The sequence below is a fragment of the Danio rerio genome, chromosome 24, assembly GCF_052040795.2.
Source record: "Danio rerio strain M-AB ecotype USA chromosome 24, GRCz13ab, whole genome shotgun sequence".
NCBI lineage: Eukaryota > Metazoa > Chordata > Actinopteri > Cypriniformes > Danionidae > Danio > Danio rerio.
In genome coordinates, this window is record NC_141044.1 from 24337501 (window position 1) to 24355985 (window position 18485).

An 18485-nucleotide genomic window follows, 5' to 3' on the forward strand; every position below is an offset into this window, starting at 1 on the left:
TTGCCATACCAGATGACTTTAGTAATAAGATATTTAAATCATTGCAGAGATGTACAGTATGGATGCAGTCACCCAAGCTCATGGGAGTCATATACAATATAATTTTTTCCACTGCACCACGATTTTATATTCTATACTGTACATTATTCCTGTTAAGTGACAAGACTGTTGTCTAAGCAAAGTCAGACCTTACTGTCCTAAAGAATGAAAAAAAATCAAGAAATGATCATATTTTGGTAAATATGCATAATCTAGAAGCATTTGCCTTTCAAATAAGCCACTTCTGATACCAAATGATCAACTAGAAGTTTCTATTTGTTGTTCCTAAAAGTTGTATAGGCAACAAGACTTTTGTCAGGTACTGTATATATTTTCAAATTTTCTAAAAATATTTTTCTCATGCATTCAGCCATAAATATTTACTTTAGCAGCAAGACATTAATCAATATATATTCTGAAGTTTCTTTAAAAATATTTAAGATAAAATTCAAAAACGAGAATTTTAAACCAAGAATTAAAAAATTTCAGATTTTTTTATGACAAATGTATTTAACTATAATTTAAATAATTTAATACATTTTTATTTAATGAAAATGCAGATGACTTTTTAGAAATCTTGTAACTTTTAATGTAATCAACCAACTTGAGAATTATGGTTATAACTATTAGTTATTTTCTTATCCTATTCGCCTGCAGTGTCTTGCCTTAAAACTTAAAAATAATAATGTTTTAACATTTGTAACATTTTGTGCTCTCAAATCAGATCAACCCGCACCAGTTTGTATTCAGCAAGGTCCAACAGGTAGGAAAGTACCATAATTTTTAATGACATATTTCTGTAAATGTCTCCATCCCACACTGTTGTCCTTTCTCCATGCAGAACGTCATGTTCAGGCCCGGTTTGGTGTTCTGTCCTCACGCCTGGGCTGTTCTGCTCTGCCGGTCTCATATGATCTTTTCTCCAGTGGCATTTTGACTCAGCTGGAGCTGGAGAAAATCGAAGCAATACTCATCCCAACCCAGCAAGCACAAACCCTGCTGTCTATCTGTCTGAAGAAAGGTGAAAGAGCGTGCAAGAGCTTTTACGCAGCCCTACAAAATGAGGACAAGCAGCTAGCCGAGGAACTTAATGGTCAGAAAACTGTTACCTATGCATGAAATATTACATGTATATATATTATGTGTGTAATGTGATATAAATACACGCCAAATAATTTAGATGGATACACTATTATAATTTGAAGTGCATGCAAAATGATGATTTATATTTATGCAGAATTACAGTTTAAATGCATTCAATAGTATATCGTAAAGTCATAAAATTTAAAAATGCAGGCAATGTTATAATTTAAAGGCATGCAGTGTATTAAATGCAAACAATTTGAATGCTTGCATGCAATATTATAATCATATGGCATGCGTTGTAATAAATATAAACGCGCATGTATAAATGCAATATCACACGAATAGCAGTGTAATGTGGCTGTATATCAGCCCTGGTGGGAGGCATGCATGCGGCCTTGTGACTTAGTGTCCCACCAGTGACGATATACAGCCACATCGCACTGCTACAGCTGTGATATTGCATGTATAGAACAGTTTGATGGCATAATCATGTGTATAAAAATGAAAATCAAATACCCTGTTGTAAGAGGAACTACTTTCTTCCACCATTAGACTTGTTTGAGATCCGCCTCGCCTTGAATGCAGTGTAGATAAGAGCAGGTGGCTGCAGTAAGAGGAGGGCTCAGAAGATACATCAGTAGTCAAACACTTCCAGAATCTCTGCTGCATGGAAATGTCACCAGTAGTGGAGATCGCGTTTGCGTTTTTTTTTTTATTGCGGATAAATGACCACATGAAAAAATACTAGTAATTTATAGTTAATGCAGTGTATCCGGAAAGTAATCATAGCGCTTCACTTTTTCTAAAAATTTTTAAACTACAGCCTTATTCCAAAATGAATTATATCCATTCAGTACCCTAAAATTGTACACACAATACCCCATAATGACAATGTGAAAAAAGATTTTTTTTAAATTGTTGCAAATTGATTAAAAATAAAAAAGCTGAAAAAGCACATGTACATCAGTATTTACAGCCTTTGCCGTGAAGCTCTAAATTAAGCTCAGGTACATTCTGTTTCTACTGATCATTCTTGAGATGTCTCAGCTTAATTGGAGTTCACCTGTGGTAAATTCAGTTGATTAGACATAATTTGAAATACACTTGTCTATATTAAGGGCCCAGGGTTGACAGTGCATGTCAAAGCACAAACCAAGCATGAAGACAAAGGAATTGTCTGTAGACCTCCGAGACAGGATTGTCTCGAGGCACAAGGCTGGGGAAGATTACAGAAAATTTTCTGCTGCTCTGAAAGTTCCAATGAGCACAGTGGCCTCCATCTTCCATAAGTGGAAGATGCTTGGAACCACCAGGACTCTTCCTAATGCTGGCCGGCCATCTAAGCTGAGTGATCAGTAGAAAAGGGCCTTAGTCAGGGAGGTGATCAATAACCTAAGTGTCGCTCTGTCTGAGCTCCAGCGTTTTTCTGTGGAGAGAGAAGAACCTTACAGAAGGATAACCATCAGTGCAGCAATCCACCAATCAGGCCTGTAAGGTAGTAAGGAGTGGCCAGACGGAAGCCACTCCCCACCTGGAATTTGCCAAAAGGCATCTGTAGGACTCTCAGACCATAAGATATCGAATTCTCTGGTCTGATGAGACTAAAATTGAACTCTTTGGAGTGAAGACCTGGCGTTACGTTTAGAGAAAACCAGGCACCGCTCATCACCAGGCTAATACCATCCCTACAGTCAAGCATGGTGGTGGCAGCATCATGTTGTGGGGATGTTTTTCAGCAGCAGGAACTGGAAGACTAGTCAGTATAGAGGGAAAGATGAATGCAGCAATGTACAGAGACATCCTGAATGAAAACCTGCTTCAGAGACCTCTTGACCTCAGACTGGGGCAACGGTTCATCTTCCAGCAGGACAATGACCCAAAGCACACCGCCGAAATATCAATGGAGTGGCTTCACAACAACTCAGGGAATTTCCTTGAGTGGCCCAGCCAGAGCCCAGACCTAAATCCTAGTGAACATCTCTGGAGAGATCGTCGCTTCCCATTCAACCAAAGAGGCATGGGCAAAAATTGCCACAGACAGGTGTGCCAAGCTTGTGGTATCATATTCAAAAAATACTTGAGGCAGTAATTCCTGCCAAAGGCGCATCAACAAAGTCTTGCGCAAAGGCTGTGAATACTTATGTACATGTGATTTTTCAGGTTTTTTATTTTTATTTTTAATCAATTTAAAACAATTATTTTTTTTTTACATTGTCATTATGGGGTATTGTGTGTAGAATTTAGAAAATAAATGAATTTAATCCCTTTTGGAATAAGGCTGTAACATAAACAAATGTGGAAAAAGTGATATATATATATATATATATATATATATATATATATATATATATATATATATATATATATATATATATATACTAACTGCAATAAAATAATTTAAATGCATGCTATATTATTATATAACAGCACTAAATGTAAGCTCTAATGTTGCTTTAGCAGGAAATTCACTAACCTGTTATTCAATTTTCGTTGCAATCTTCTCATTGTAGTAAACGGTGTGGTGGAAGACCATAATAAAGAGACTGAAGGCAGCATCGTGCAGATAGCAGTGGAGGAAACCAGAGGACACTTGAGGGCAGCTTTACCTCTTTCAGGTGATTCACGATTCAACATTATACCAGAATGGACCACATTTTAGAATTAAACCAGATCTCCGGAGTTCACCTCAGACTGATGTTGTTTCCATCAGGTGGCCTGCAGCAGGTCATGGCTCACCTAGGGTTGACTGAGGACGTTGAGATCAGATTTAACGTGTGTGAGGTGGGTGTGGCGATGGGTTTGCCGCGTCGGACGGTCAGAGAGTATCTTCTGGAAGGGGTCAGCATAGAAGACTCCGCTCAGCTGGAGGCTCTGGTGTCCCTCTATATGGAGAAGACAAAAGATAAAGACAGGCTATTGAGCAGAGTGGCAGAACTCAGCCCTCAGTGTAAGTGATGGACAAATTTATCAAGATTCGGTCTTATCAGTACAAAGAAAAAACCTAATATTTATATTGAATTAATTTTTTATTTTATGTAGTTTTTTACATATATGTAGAATATCTACATAATAGTTTATGTCAATATTTGTATGCATGTTGCATTGCTGCTGCTTTTACCTGATGTCTTAACAGATGATCTGATCTTTAGAAAGCCCTAATGATTTACCTAAATGCATGCGCACGAATGTGTAAATCTAAATGGATTTAAAATGACCATTTGAATGCATGTAATATCTTAATGAAGTAATATTATTATCAAAATGCATGCAGTATCATGTAAATGCACCAGAAAAAGACAATCACAGGATGGCAGCAGATCCTCCTCCTGAAGAAAATGAAAATTACTCCAGAAATCATGTTGATTTTATGCTTTTTAATATATCTTACTGTTCTTTATGCTTAATAAATATTTTTGCACCCTTTAGTAGAAATGTAGTGCGTTTATGAAAGAAGAAACTAATTTGAAATGCCTAATTTTTGTGTCACTTGATCAGTTTAATTCATTCAAATTTATACAAGTGAAAAATACATATATATTTAATGAAATTTTAAATAGTACCATATGGGGATTGTAATGTTTAATCAAAAAGTAATAAAGGCACAAATATCTTTATAACAAACACACATTTATAAAAAGAAATAAATAAAATAATTCAATGTATAAAATTTATATTATTAATGTACATACATGTGTTCAGGGTGTAAGAAAGTGTTTACATTAAAATAATTTACGTACTGTTTATAACACATTCATTTTTGTGATAAACTGTTTAAAATTAGCAGAAAAAAAGTTCTTTCCAAAAATACAAATAGTTAAAAGTGAGTTTTAAAGTTTTTGTGACATGTGCTTTAGTTAGAACAGACAACAAAAGCAGAACATAAACAATAACAAATAAATGTACTTTTCCAAAACAAGTAAATAAATACAAATCTGAAGAGGAAGAGTAATAAAAAAAATGTATTAAAACAACCTGAAGAGGAAATTAGTGGTAAATAAGTTATTTAAAAAATCATTTGAAGAGGAAAAGAATAATAATAATAAAAAAATAGATAAGAAGTAAATAAAAAATTTGAAGAGGAAACAAAGTTGTGATGGTCCATTATTAGTAGTTTTAGTAGACTTTAGTGCTTAATATCTGTTGATATGCTCCTTCAACAGACATTGAACTGACTATAAGAAACTTTGCAAGTACATGTCATGCCTAACCCAAACCCTAATATAACAGTCTACTTATAATCTAATGAGAATAAGTTGGCATAACCTAAATTCAACAAACGGACCATCAAAATAAAGTATGACCAAAACAAAAATGCATAAACGAGTAAATAAATAAATACAGAGTGTTTGTGCCATCAGTCCATCTCTTCTTGTCTTGTTTCTTTCTTTGAGTAAGTGGGATTTGAACACAAGTAACATAAGACAGTTCTGTGATGTCGTGTGGAAAAATGTTTAATAACAACTTAACTGAACTATATTGTACAGTCAAAACACTCTTGCTTCCATCTTCATGACAGTGAGTTGCATCAGCATATACTCTATATTAAAAAATTTAATTACTTTTACAATATTTTTTACTTTTCAGTAAGTTTTGCTTTTTACATTATTATTAACATAAACAAAAAACAATGTACATATGGCTCTTATACAGAGTATAAAAAAACAGTCACAATAAATGTTAGGTCCCAGACATATTTTTTTATATACAGTAAGCAAAACAATCCTATAATGATTAGATGTCATTTCCAATAAAAAAGAACATTAGAACGAAAAAGAACTATTAGAAAACTTTTGAGCCTGCCTTAAGAGGAAAACATTCAATCTTTAGAAAATAGACTACATTTTGTATTGACATCGGTATAATAACAAACTTTATTTTATACAGTACCTTTCAAAAGGGCGACGCAGTGGCGCAGTAGGTAGTGCTGTCGCTTCATAGCAAGAAGGTTGGTGGTTCGAGCCTCGGCTGGCTCAGTTGGCGTTTCTGTGTGGAGTTTGCATGTTCTCCCTGCGTTTGGGTTTCTTCCGGGTGCTCCGGTTTTCCCCCACAGTCCAAAGACACAGGTACATGTGATTTTGGGTAGGGTGAATTGTCCACAGTGTATGCAAGTGTGCGAATGAGTGTGTATGGGTTTCCCAGTGATAGGTTGCGGCTGGAGGGGCATCCGCTGCGTAAAACATATGCTGGATAAGTTGGCGGTTCATTCCGCTGTGGCGATCACAGATTAATACAGGGACTAAGCCGAAAATAAAATGAATGAATAAATGAATGAGTACCTTTTAAAAGTACCAGATCAAAGTGTTTACACACAAATAAAAAGTAAAGCAGTAAAAGATACATAAAAAAAACTTGACAAAAAAAGAAAAAAAAAAGACATGAAATCAGAAAATAAAATGTAAAAACAAAACAATTTAAAACTACCTTAAAAATTACCCTTAATAAATCCATGCTCATTTAAAAACACTCAAGGATTTTGCAGTCCCAACTTTAGAGGGCAGAGAATTCCCCAGTTTAGGTACCAGAAAGAATCCTAAACCCCATAGATTTTAGATTTTTTTTGTTGACAGTTAAAAAATATATCAGATGAGCGTAAAGCATGTGCAGGGGAGATAGACGGACAGACAGACAAACATTTTTCAAAAGCTGCTTTTCATCCTCAGGGGTCCAACTCTCTGAGAGGGGCTGTCTGCTGCTGAGGCTGCTGCAACAGGCCGAGACCCTCCTCCGCAGCGGGATCCACAGCCACCTGCACAGCTGGGATCACCTGCATGACCAGGACCACTTGCGCAGCTGGGACCACCTGTGTCCTGATGACAGCACGGATCAGCGGACAGTGTGGGCCATCTTCAGCTTTCTGATATGGGACTGCATGGCGGAAGTTCTGGAGGAGCCCGAGGCCAAGCCAAGCGGAGGAATCCTGGGAATGATGGAGCAGCTGAGCGCCAGCGGCCGGATCGAAGGCCCTCTTTTGCAGGAGATCGAGCAGTGCTGGACTGAAGGTGACGCTGAGAGTCTCCTGCAGAGTGTTCGAGTGCTCGCTCAGGTGCTGAAGGACCTGCATCCCCATCAGGAAGGCCTCCAGCTGTCCTCTTCAGTGGAAGGCTTGTTTTCCTGCAGGCCAAGCAGGCTGCACCGGGTCACTTCCTTCCAGGGCGTGTCTTCACGGGTCATCCGGAAAGCTCTGAGCAGCATGGTTCCATCCACCTCGGACCATGATGCAACTCTTTTAGCAAGACAGTATTTGGAGGCGTGTGTTCGTATTGCACGCCTTTTAGAAGTTGTGCAGCCCACGAGAACCACTATTGATTTCTCAAACGCCAAAGTTGCTGTGGTTACCCAGCATGTTCGGTTTGTTCTGTCAAATCCTGCTTTTAACTCGGAGTCCTTCGATGCTGGAATCCGACATCGTTTGCTTTCAGTGTTGGAGTTCAATCCTGCCAATCTAGGCATAGGCTCTCTCATGCAGCTGCACCAGGAGACCCTTTCCGACTTGCAGAGCTACCTACAACTCGGCGAGCATCACAACTTTCAGTTTATTCTCGAATCAGTGAGGATAATTGGTCCCGCAAAGCTTTTTTCTGCGAGTAGGGTTCATGGGCCTGTCGCTATCGATAATGGGGTGGAAGAAATCCTTCGCTTCATCACTTCAGAACCTACCTCATTTTTAGTTCGACTGCATTGTCTTTGTTATGAAGAGGGGAGGGGGCGTTTTAAGGTGTGTGTGCCACGTTGTGCGTGTATATATTTGCTCAAGGCTGAAGGTCTGCGGGATATGCAGTGGTGCGGAGGGGATGTTCTGGTGGAGGTCGGTGGGAAAGTGTGGGTGAGAGAGGGGGAAGGTGCAGGCTGGGATGAGCTGCAGGCTCTAGCTCAGAGACACTGCGCTCAGATTAAGGATGACGGCTGCTGCTTTAAGGTCAAGAGCGCTGGGTTGGAGTGTGAGGTCAAGTTTATATACAGGAGTGGAAGGCTGTGGGCTGAGTCGCATAGAGATTGTGAAGTGGATTGAAAATACGAGTAGCTTAACATTGCAGCGGGCCGCAGCTTGATATTTAATAGTATTTGAATAAACATTTTTGAAAGTTTTAAAGATTAAAAATTTATTTTTAAGGATTTAGGTAAAATATTACAAATATTGAAATTTAAAAACTGTGAAAAAAAACTTTCTATTTTAACAGGTGCAGGAATAGGCTGGGATTTCTAAATCTCTTTAAGAGTCTGGGATTTAGCGTTTGCTTTCTACAGTCATCATTAATTGTTTGTGCTTTTTGCATTATTTTAGGCTTTCTTTTGCCAGTGTGTCTCAATCATTCAGCACCAAGGCAATAGCCAAGAGAGAGCTGCAGCTTTTACCCGTCAGTGGGTGCCAAATGGCTCCTATATAGCTGAAAGTGAAATCGTGAGTTATTGGTTTAAATTTCAACAGATTTTTGATCCTGTTAAAAGTGTTGATGCTAAACAGTTTTTTAAAAACATGTTTATTATTCTATTGTCAAACTATCGAAATGTCTATATCTATAAAGTTCAGAAACATGGCTGTGATGGCATTTTATCAAGTAATCCTAAGAGTTGGTTTTGCTTCGCACCATATTTTCATAGATGTGAAAGCTGTAACACTGACGTCTTCATGGTTGCATTTTAGTCTTTTGCCATAAACTAGATGCAGTTTTGATATCCATGCTTTTTCCCCAAAGATAATGATTTAGGCCTATTAGAGGGTTTTGCACTGAAGGAACCTTTTTCATAGTTCTTAGAACTGTTAGCAGAAGTACCCAGATGAATTTTACATGTTTGTGCCACAAGAACGATGAACAATTGTAGTACTAGGTTTGTCATGTGGGGGAACTGAATTAGCTCCTACTTCAGAGTATGTCTAATCCAGCACAATAGGTACTAACGGTGACTAAATGTACGATGGTACACTGGCACAGTATTTTAAGGTGTTATAAGACATACAGATTCAAAATGCTAACGGTAGCAGCATATTTGTCACAGGTGCTTTAGTGTTTTTTTTTGTTTCAATAGCATAACATTTATGTCTACATTCAATCATCTCTATTAGCTTGAAACACAAAAGGACATAAAGCTTGGTGTCCTCCATATTCTAGCTGTCAGTTGGCTTATATCAGTTCTGATGAGGCATGGGCCAGTATAAGATTCTGATGGTATGATAACCTTGGATAAAAATATTATGGTTTCATGGTATTGTGATTACAGAAAATTTTGGTGATTTTAAAACCCTGACTTTTCCAAACCGCGTATACCTTGAACACGGTTATCATCCCATGCCTAGTTCCGATTATTAGTGCTTATTCATCTGAAGCAGAGACTAAATTTATCATACCTCTGTGCAATTTTAAAGGCAAAGTCATGAAATGTGCACCATCCGAAGAATTTCTAGAGTCCCTTAAGAATTTTCTCTCCAACAGAAACGCTGCTTGGTTAAAAGTGACTTCTGCATGAGCAGTTTTAAGTAACATATGTAAAAATAACATATCTAAACAACTATGAACCAAATTGTGCACAAAATGTTTCTGAAATGTCATGGTCATGTATATCTATAGCAAGTGGTAAATTCCATATACATTTCAAAGGAAAATCTGAAAATTCAGAATCTTCCATCAGATCATAGTGCTGATGAAACACAGCAGGTTTCATTTATTTAGGAAAATATAGAACCAAGATAGAGCATTTAATATAACTTGGGGTAGAGGTCTGCATTCCTGCGGCTGTCCCGCGGGTGCCACGGGACCAGACCAGATTTCTGCAGCACGGGTATAAATTTCCGAATAAATCGCAGGAGCAGTCGGTAACGGGTTTAATTTGGGATGGGAGCGGGCTGTCTAGTAATATCGCTCCCGACTCGTGTATGTATGTGTGTAAATGAAATAGCGTGATGCTGTGTTTAGCTTGTTTGTTGCTGTGTGTATGTGTGCGCACGCGCAAATGAGAGATGTGTATGTGTGTGTGTGTGTTTATACAGACAGCTTGTTATAGGCTGTCTGGACTGTATAGCTGGGTGATTTTCGGTTTTGTTCTCCCCCTGCTCTTTAGCGGGATCGGGCGCGGCGGGTAGAAAACGGGGCGGGTCGGGCTGCGGGACAACAAGTGCTTAATATAAGCGGGAGCGGTCGGGTTCGAGCTAAAACCTGGCAGGTGTGGGTGGGAGCGGGATTCAAAATTTAGTCCCGCGCAGATCTCTACCTTGGGGTCAGCACTGTTAACTACATAGGGTAACATTTGACAAAAAAGTATTACTGGCCCTACGTTTAGTTGCTTCTGTGTGGCTTGGCCCTGTGATCATCGGAGATTTGGAGGAGCAGCAAAATAATAGAAGACTGTAACATTTCTGAATGGTGATTACTGTAATGGTACGAGTCTCAATGCATGACTTTGAATGTGACCTGTATGAGAGTACTCATGGTAATTTCATATCCATGCTGTATTAAAGTATATTAAAATATTAAAACAGCATATTAAATAAAATATTTTTATTGTTGGGTGGTTTATATGGTGCTGTGCTCCTAAAAATCTATTAGTAACCAGATATAATTTACAAAATATTTTGGATTTTTTGTATGGCAGTAAAGGAAATTTAAAGTTGCTTGATCATTTGATTTTTTTTTTTTTTTTTTACATTTTTGCTAAATAAAATGTATAAATGTTAAAAACTCTCTAAAATGTTAAACAGAAAACAAATACAAAGCATTTAATGATCTGAAATTTATTGTGGCATTTTTTATTGCTTAAAAAAAATATTAAAATTCATACATTAAATAAACCTGACAAGTCATTAAGCATGTCTAATATATATATATATATATATATATAAAAAATACTTCATATGAGAATTCAAGTGTACGATATTCTAGATCAAATGTATCTACTCCTTTAATGCTCATGGTTTGTTACACTGGTCATGATGTCTTTTTATATTGAAGACCAAGTTAAGGATGTATTGGACATGTTGTGCATAGAAACATTATTTGACATGAGCTGACAATGCAAACCAGCCATCTCTTTTCAGCTTTTCCACCTGTCAGAATCAAGACAAAATGAAGCATGAATATGAAACATGTAGGGCTGAACAATATATTGCTTACACATCAATTTCACTATGTGTCACATTGCAGGACTAGATTATTTATTAAAGATTAAAAGATAAAGATATTACTTTTTAAAATTACTTATACAAGCATGAACATTTTATTGTTCAATTTCTGTACTTGAATACAGTTAGAATTATAAGTAAATTATGGCTGCACAATATATGGTTTCAGGATTAATATCACAATGTGAGTGTCCGCAATAGTTACATCACACGATCTGCAATACTGAGTTGGGATTATAGTTGATCAACAATCATGAGATACATGAGATTTGTGGAGTCGCTGCGAAATATAACCAGAACAAAGTGAAACTTTATTATTTGCTTGTGTTTAAAAGGCATTTCAAGAAAGTGTTAAGTATTTAAGAGCTGCTTGTAACTTTAATGAAGAATAATTTTGCTGAATTATTAATGCAGTGAAGACCATACAGTTTTATTTGACATTTTTATTATTCCATTTCTGTTCCTGAATACTGATTGACTCTCTGAAAAACCATAAAGCACTCTTTATTTTACTTGTTTTCTTTGCCCTATGGTAATTATTCTTGCTTGGAATTTGTTTATATATTATACATGGTTAACACCCTTATAAAATCACCCCAATCATTATATACTAATTATTTTCCCCCAAATAGAGCTATTTAAGCCATCTGCTGAAATTCTGTTCATATTGCAATATATATTGCAGAAAAACAAATATCGCAATGTCAGATTTTTCCAATATCATGCAGTGCTATTATAAAACACTGATTATTTATTTCTTTTTGTTTGTAATTTAATATAATTTATGCAGATCCACTGCATGGAAAAAGACATAATCATCCCAGTTGATCTAAATCAATGAAATTTTTCCAAACAGAGCTATTTAAAATGTATATTGTGGCCAAACAAAATATTGCAATGTCTGATTTTTCCAATATTGTGCAGCCCTAGAAACACAAATAATTTGATTTAAAAATACTAAATATAATCCTGTTTACCTGGTATTAAGATGCAGTTTGGTTGATCGAATCACAATTAAACAATGTACACAAATGCAAGCAGTAAAGGGATTATTACAAAAAAAAAGCATAACCAATCTAAACTGCACAGTACCAAAACAGAAAAACTACATATGCACAATATATATTTTCAGTTCACAGTAAACTGCTTTGGAACAGCCTGCCGATTGGGCTAAGTAAGCAAACAGATTTAAACATATTTCAAAGAGAGGTCAAAAAGTGGTTCAAACTAAATCAGGTTAGAGATTATCAAGCAGTTTCCTCTATTTATTTATTGGCAATGTACTTTTTTAATATTTATACAACAGTTCTGTCTGGTTCTCGAATCTGATTGGCTGATAGCCATGCAATATTCTGTAATATCAGAACTCGTACAACTAACACACCCTTGTGTATTACTCCACCCACACGGAGTGACAGCAGATCAAAAAAACTCACTAGAGTTGGACATATAAGGCAGCTGTTGACAACATAATGTACTTTTGAGGCTTTTTTGGGTGAGAATGTAGTTGTTTAGATTGCAACTATGCAGTTTATTTATGAGGACAGTGACAATTTTAAATATTTATAATATTTCTGAGACTCAGTGTGTGTCGGCATCCATCAGCCTGTCACTGAGCAAAGCAAAGACGGTTGACATTGTCCATCCACAAGATGGCAACAGAGACCGCATGATAAGACCATCAAGGAGAAAAAAAAACAGAGATTGCAACAGAGAAATACTGGAAGATCTCTCTCTAGACTTATGGTATGTCATGTCACATTTAGCCTTATAATCTTAAAATGTCAGCAAAATCACCTGTTTTGTCATCACTTCAGATATTACGCTAGAGAATCATTCAAATACGAGCTCTAAAGTGACGTTTACGAACTAGCATTGGTTTCTGCTGTTCTGATGTTAGCTGCAGATGTAAATGAATTGCCGAAGTAGTTCCTCATACACAAGGGTTTTTAGACTCTCCGTGTTTGATTTTCTTTTTTATGTACATCCTTAAGCTGTCGAACTGTTGTATAAATGCAATATCACATGAGTAGCAGTGCCATATGCCTGTATATCATCACTGATGGGACACAACGCACGCCTCCCAACAGTGGCCAAATATAAAGATACTTGTACTGTTTCAGTTTATTAAAAGCCTAACCAGGAACTAAGGCTACAAATTAGCCATTTGCTAGAAGCCAATATGTGGAGCATCAGCTGCTTTAAATTGCAGCAGTTATACAAATGTATCATTTTCTAAAAAATGAAAAAATAACTCTAGATGTGGTCGTTGTTTAGACCCGTGTTCAGTTCTGTCTACTAGTGATTGGATCAATTAAAGTGCATCGTATGGCCAAGTAAAAAAATGGCCTATAGATGGTTAAATGTGTGTAATAAAAACAAGACTTCATACCTGATTCTCTGGGATTTCCCCATTTTCAGAGTTGTGTGGTGAGACTCTTCCAGCTGACCTGAAAGAAGAGCATTAAAAACAATACAGCGCTATGGAAAATGTTTCTGACTGTATGTGATTAGCAAACCGCTTCTTGACTTTTCATAACTTGCCTTTGCATGCTCGCACTTAGTTGTGGTGAATGGCTTCTCTCAGGAAGTGTCAAAAATGGCTCTGGATTGAATCCTTTAACTGTCAAGCACAAACAGCGGTCATGTATCAGACACCCTCATTCTGCAAGAGACGTTAATACACGCGCACACACCTGTGAGAGTGCTGCTGGAGGGAGGAGGAACAGGAGAGATGGCAGGAGAAACTCTGATGGATGTGCTCTGTTTCTGTTGCTCAATCAGCTCTAGCAGTTTAGCTCTTGCTTCAGCACTTTGGCGGTTCAGTTCCTGTAATTTCTGTTCAATCTCCATTGCTGAAGGTCTTTCTGCAGAAACAGGCTGGACAGAAATGACACCATTTTAAGGAACTACAACATCCAAGTTCAATGTTTACTATAAAAGCAGATTATAAAACCAAACTGATTAGAAAGATTAACAGCTCAGGGTGTTGAGAATAGCCCAGAGTTTCTGCAGGTTTTATAAAGTCAAATTCAAGATTTTTAAGACCTTTTTAAGATCGTTATAAATGAAATTTTAGACTTATACAGGGCTAAACACTAAGGATTTTTTCCTGGTTGGTCATATGGAAAAGAGGTTTACTTGCCTCGTCCCAAAACAATGTAATTAGTTATTTCTTTGCCACATATTTTAAATAATGTATCTAAACAAGCAAACCCACGTTGTCTACTTCTCCTAAAATATAAATAAGTTTTTTTTTTTTTTAGATGGATTGTAGGTGATTAGAAACATTGAAAATGACATTTAATACCTGTTTAAAAGGATTTAAGGCATAAAAGACAATATTTCAGTGAATTTAAGACTTTAGGGCCTAAAATTTAGTTTTTGATATTCAAGACTTTAAGACCCCACAGAAACCCTGAGAACCATAAATGATGGAAATCTTTTTTTTGCAAGCATTTATTTAAAGTGTGTAATCTGTAAAGTGATCTGCAAAACAGCATTGTGAATTCATACTTTGAACACAGCTCAGCCAATCAAAATTAAGTACTAAAAAGTGAACTATACATTTTTATATAAAACTAATGTTTCTTTCATCAAAACAAAAAACTGCAAATAAGAAAAATACAAATAAGATATACAAGTTTAGTTATTAATCAAATGTGATATATATACACACATCACAACCGATATTGAGATCAAATTAAAAGCAATAATATCAGAAAAACAAATCTTTTTTCTCAAAAGCATATTTATATATTTATTTTATTTTTTGACTTTCTATTTAAATCAAAGAAATGTAACAGGGTTACACAAAATTATTAAGCCAGCGCAACAATGTAATTATTATAGATAAACAAGTAATTTGCCAAAAACAGACCACTTTCTGAATTTTCGCAAATTTTTATTAAGCAAACTTAGTTTGTATGATTTCTGAAAACTGATAAAAATTGAGTTATCTATCATTTAAAATTAACTCAAAATAAAAAGCTTACATATATGCTGAAGATAAACATATTTGTGGTTGGGCGTTGGATGGCATGGGGGTGTCGCAGACGAAGGTGGAGAGGGTTGGGAAGTGGCGTAAAAAAGTAAAAAGTGAACAACGGAAGGGGAAGGACGGCCGGTTGAGGAGGGGGATCAGTAAAATGACGTGCCGGATCTGGTGTGTTCCAGCACAAATTAACCCCTGTTTATGGTCTCTGATATGTTACCAATTACAGAAAAACCACACACAACATGCATTTAGTCCTTATTTGGGTACAAAAACATGCAACATATAGCCCACAATAACCTCCCATCTGTATCTTTAATCTTTGCCAGCACATGTAACCTCTTGTTAGAAAGTAATTCCATCATTCTAAATTCATAATAGTCTAAAAGGTGATGATAAACATGGCAGTTTGTTCATCTCAGTTTCGTCTCGGCTATGTATTTAAAAATGGCGGTTCCTTTGTTTTCATTCTCCTGACATGTGTACATTCTAGTGATGTTTCTCTGTAAACCAATAGTGTTCCGCTGCGCGTCTTGCTTAGCCTTTTGGTTCCCTTTTGTCATGCTAGGTACCCTGTCAAAAGGGTACCCAAAAAGTGGTACGGTACGGTTTGCTTTTTTGGTACCTTTTGACAGTGGAAGCGGCCATAAAAGCGCACCATACCGCACCACTCGGTGCTGAACGAGATCAGTGCATAACTAACCTGCAGTGTTTGCTGTAGCTCTGTACAGTGTGGTGTTTGTCTGCACACAGAGCTGGTTGTGGAGAACGTTTCTGCACTCAGCTCTCTGGACACTGAAGCTCCAGCTGGAGATGGACGCTGCTGCACCAACTGAGCCCTTATGGCAGCATTCTGTCGAGTCAGTTCGGCAATCTCCTCCAGCATGGCATCCTGGGAGAGATCGTCCAGCAAATGAGCGGGTCGTGGTAGACTAGCGAAGGAGGAAGGAGAGATGGAGATGTCAAAGTCCTCCAGTGAACCCTGACTTCCTGTTGCAGCACAGGAGCCACTGTTGAGCTGTGAGGCTGCATGCGGATGTGGACGAAACGCTGGAGAAGTAACAAACATACTGTTGAGTCATACACACATGCATGAGTCACTTACATTTAACCTAGTTACAAGAGAAATAAAAGCGAGTGACTTAAAAAAAAAAACACAAGTTCACACATATGCTTCAATTGTGATTGTTTATTCATAACAAAGTACACCTGAATAACAAATCAGTCATTATAAAACACTTTCTGAATTATTCTGTGTACTATGCAGTTTTTTAGTTGTTCCGAGTGCTTGCATGTTGGCCCAAATCAGGAGTTATCATTAATATTCTTTCACTATTTTTTTAAATTTATTTGAAACATTTTCAAAGAAATAAGAGTGGTTTGGGGTGTACTAAATTAGCTACCACAGTCCTAGGTAAACTGAATGGTTGCTAGGGCATTGATATTCATGCATTCACAGCTCTGGGTACTTGCTAGGCAGCTAGGATGATGTATATTTTTTATTATTAATATTTCACATGTTCTGAGTAAATGAGCTCAAGCAAACCGTACCAGCATGTTGACACAACTTTGTTTTTAATGGAATTTTTATGCAGTTGCTGAGAAAATTCTGAATGGATGTTAATTGGCTCAAGTCAAAAATCTCTTTTACAAATAAAAAATGATGTTTTTGGTCATCCAAAGATAGTTACGACAGTATTAAAATAAATTGTATGCAGTTAAAGGTGTAAAGTCAAATTTACATGGTGGTTTATGCTAGGTAGAGTTTAGTGTGTTGCTATAGGGTTGCAAAGGTGTTCTGAGTGGTTGTTGGGTTACTCAAGTCAAACTTTTCTAATTAAAAAGAGTGGTTTAAAGGTGGAAAAGGGGTCAGTGAGCACACATCCTAAAAAATATATATACAAGTAGGTGCTCAATCAAATTAAAAAGAACGAAATCATAAACAAATTTTAAAAAGGCACACTGCTACTATTGTTCTCGAAAGACAATTTATTAAGATAATGTTTTGACCTTCATTAGTGGCAGTGTGCCTTTTTTTTTTTAAATGTGTTACCAATTTTTAGCTGTTTATTCTTTCATATGATTTAATAGTGCAGATGTCTTTAATTTTTTTTTTTACTTTTTAAGACAAGACCATAAAACTTGACTTTGATTTGTCAATCTATTGTTCTAATTTTTAAAATGACTTAGCAAGATCAGGACATGCTTAGATGCTTAGCTTTGTAGTTTAAAGCAGGGTTTCTCAACCCCTTTCCTGAAGGACCAGGAGATCTGCCCACCAAACACACCTGATTGAAAAACCTGCAATGGGTGTGACAGACAACAGAGACATCCAAAACATGCAGCGTTGGTGGTCCTGCAGTAACATGGTTGAAAAACACTGGGTTAAAGGACCACAGAAAATTTTCAACATGCTCCAAAGTGCTACATTCAAAATGAACACTCATACTTCTGTCGGTGTTAAGCCCTCAACACTACTGGGTGTAAACCGAAAGATTGAGAGATTTTTCCGTATTTCAGACTGACCTGCATGAGGATGACCATCTCGTTGGCGAGGAGGAGAGAGCAGCACAGCTGCGGAGACAAAGTCCTGTCGCTGTAGATCCTTTTCAGATTCCAGATGACTGCTTCCTAGATATTACATAAAGAGTTTACAATTTATCACCATATCAGCTTCAAAGACTATTTCACGACAAAACAAAAACGTGATTCCTTGGAAAGAAAAAACAAACATATGTATAGAGTCATCCTTGCTTTAAGTAAAAAAAGCCATTACTAAAAGCTGGTAAAAACCTTATCCACCACAAATGCAAGATTTGATTGGTGTTTTGAAAAATATTTTCATTATGGAAAAAATTACATACAGTGTGCACAACGACATAGAGATATTTGTTGACTTATGGTTTAAATGGATTAAGTACATTACTCCCATTCAACCTAATGTTTTTCTTTACAGACAGTTTATAAACAACATTATAACACAGGTTTATAACAATAAAAAAATCCAAACAATAAATAAAACAGACTCTATATTCAAAGATCTTGTGCAACATCTGCACCTATTTTTGCTGCTTGTTTAAAATACTTTTTTAAAAATGAGCTGCATCAACTAAATTCTTGAGTTTTTTTTCTGGACAACTTGATTGTTTTGTTCAATCCACTTAAATTCATAAAAACAACCAAGTTAACTTAATCGATTTGCGTTGGGACACCATGAAAGAATTGTTTTGGAACCCAGCACTTTTTACAGTCTGT

General features: G+C 36.7%; 3 protein-coding genes across 9 annotated transcripts in view; 1 reads left to right on the forward strand and 2 right to left on the reverse strand.

The window, feature by feature from the left end:
- LOC101884469 (uncharacterized) overlaps positions 1-10611 on the forward strand; it is a 15313-nt gene extending 4702 nt beyond the window's left edge. The window contains exons 3-7 of the mRNA XM_087309515.1: positions 764-802; positions 881-1132; positions 3636-3740; positions 3836-4072; positions 6786-10611. Coding sequence (XP_087165641.1) covers positions 764-802; positions 881-1132; positions 3636-3740; positions 3836-4072; positions 6786-8134 — 1982 coding nt within the window. The 3' untranslated portion in view covers positions 8135-10611. The remainder of the gene's footprint in view (positions 1-763; positions 803-880; positions 1133-3635; positions 3741-3835; positions 4073-6785) is intronic.
- The window catches only part of vipr1b (vasoactive intestinal peptide receptor 1b), a 738286-nt gene that overhangs the window by 580992 nt on the left and 138809 nt on the right, over positions 1-18485 (reverse strand). The gene's annotated exons all lie outside the window — the stretch shown is intronic.
- spice1 (spindle and centriole associated protein 1) overlaps positions 10834-18485 on the reverse strand; it is a 38453-nt gene continuing 30801 nt past the window's right edge. For all 3 annotated transcript variants that reach the window (XM_087308565.1, XM_087308566.1, NM_001008636.1), the window contains 6 exon segments: positions 17757-17861; positions 15934-16280; positions 13933-14116; positions 13781-13859; positions 13629-13686; positions 10834-11161 (listed from right to left, as the gene is read on the reverse strand). In XM_087308565.1, the coding sequence (XP_087164691.1) occupies positions 11108-11161; positions 13629-13686; positions 13781-13859; positions 13933-14116; positions 15934-16280; positions 17757-17861 (827 nt within the window). In that variant the 3' untranslated portion in view covers positions 10834-11107.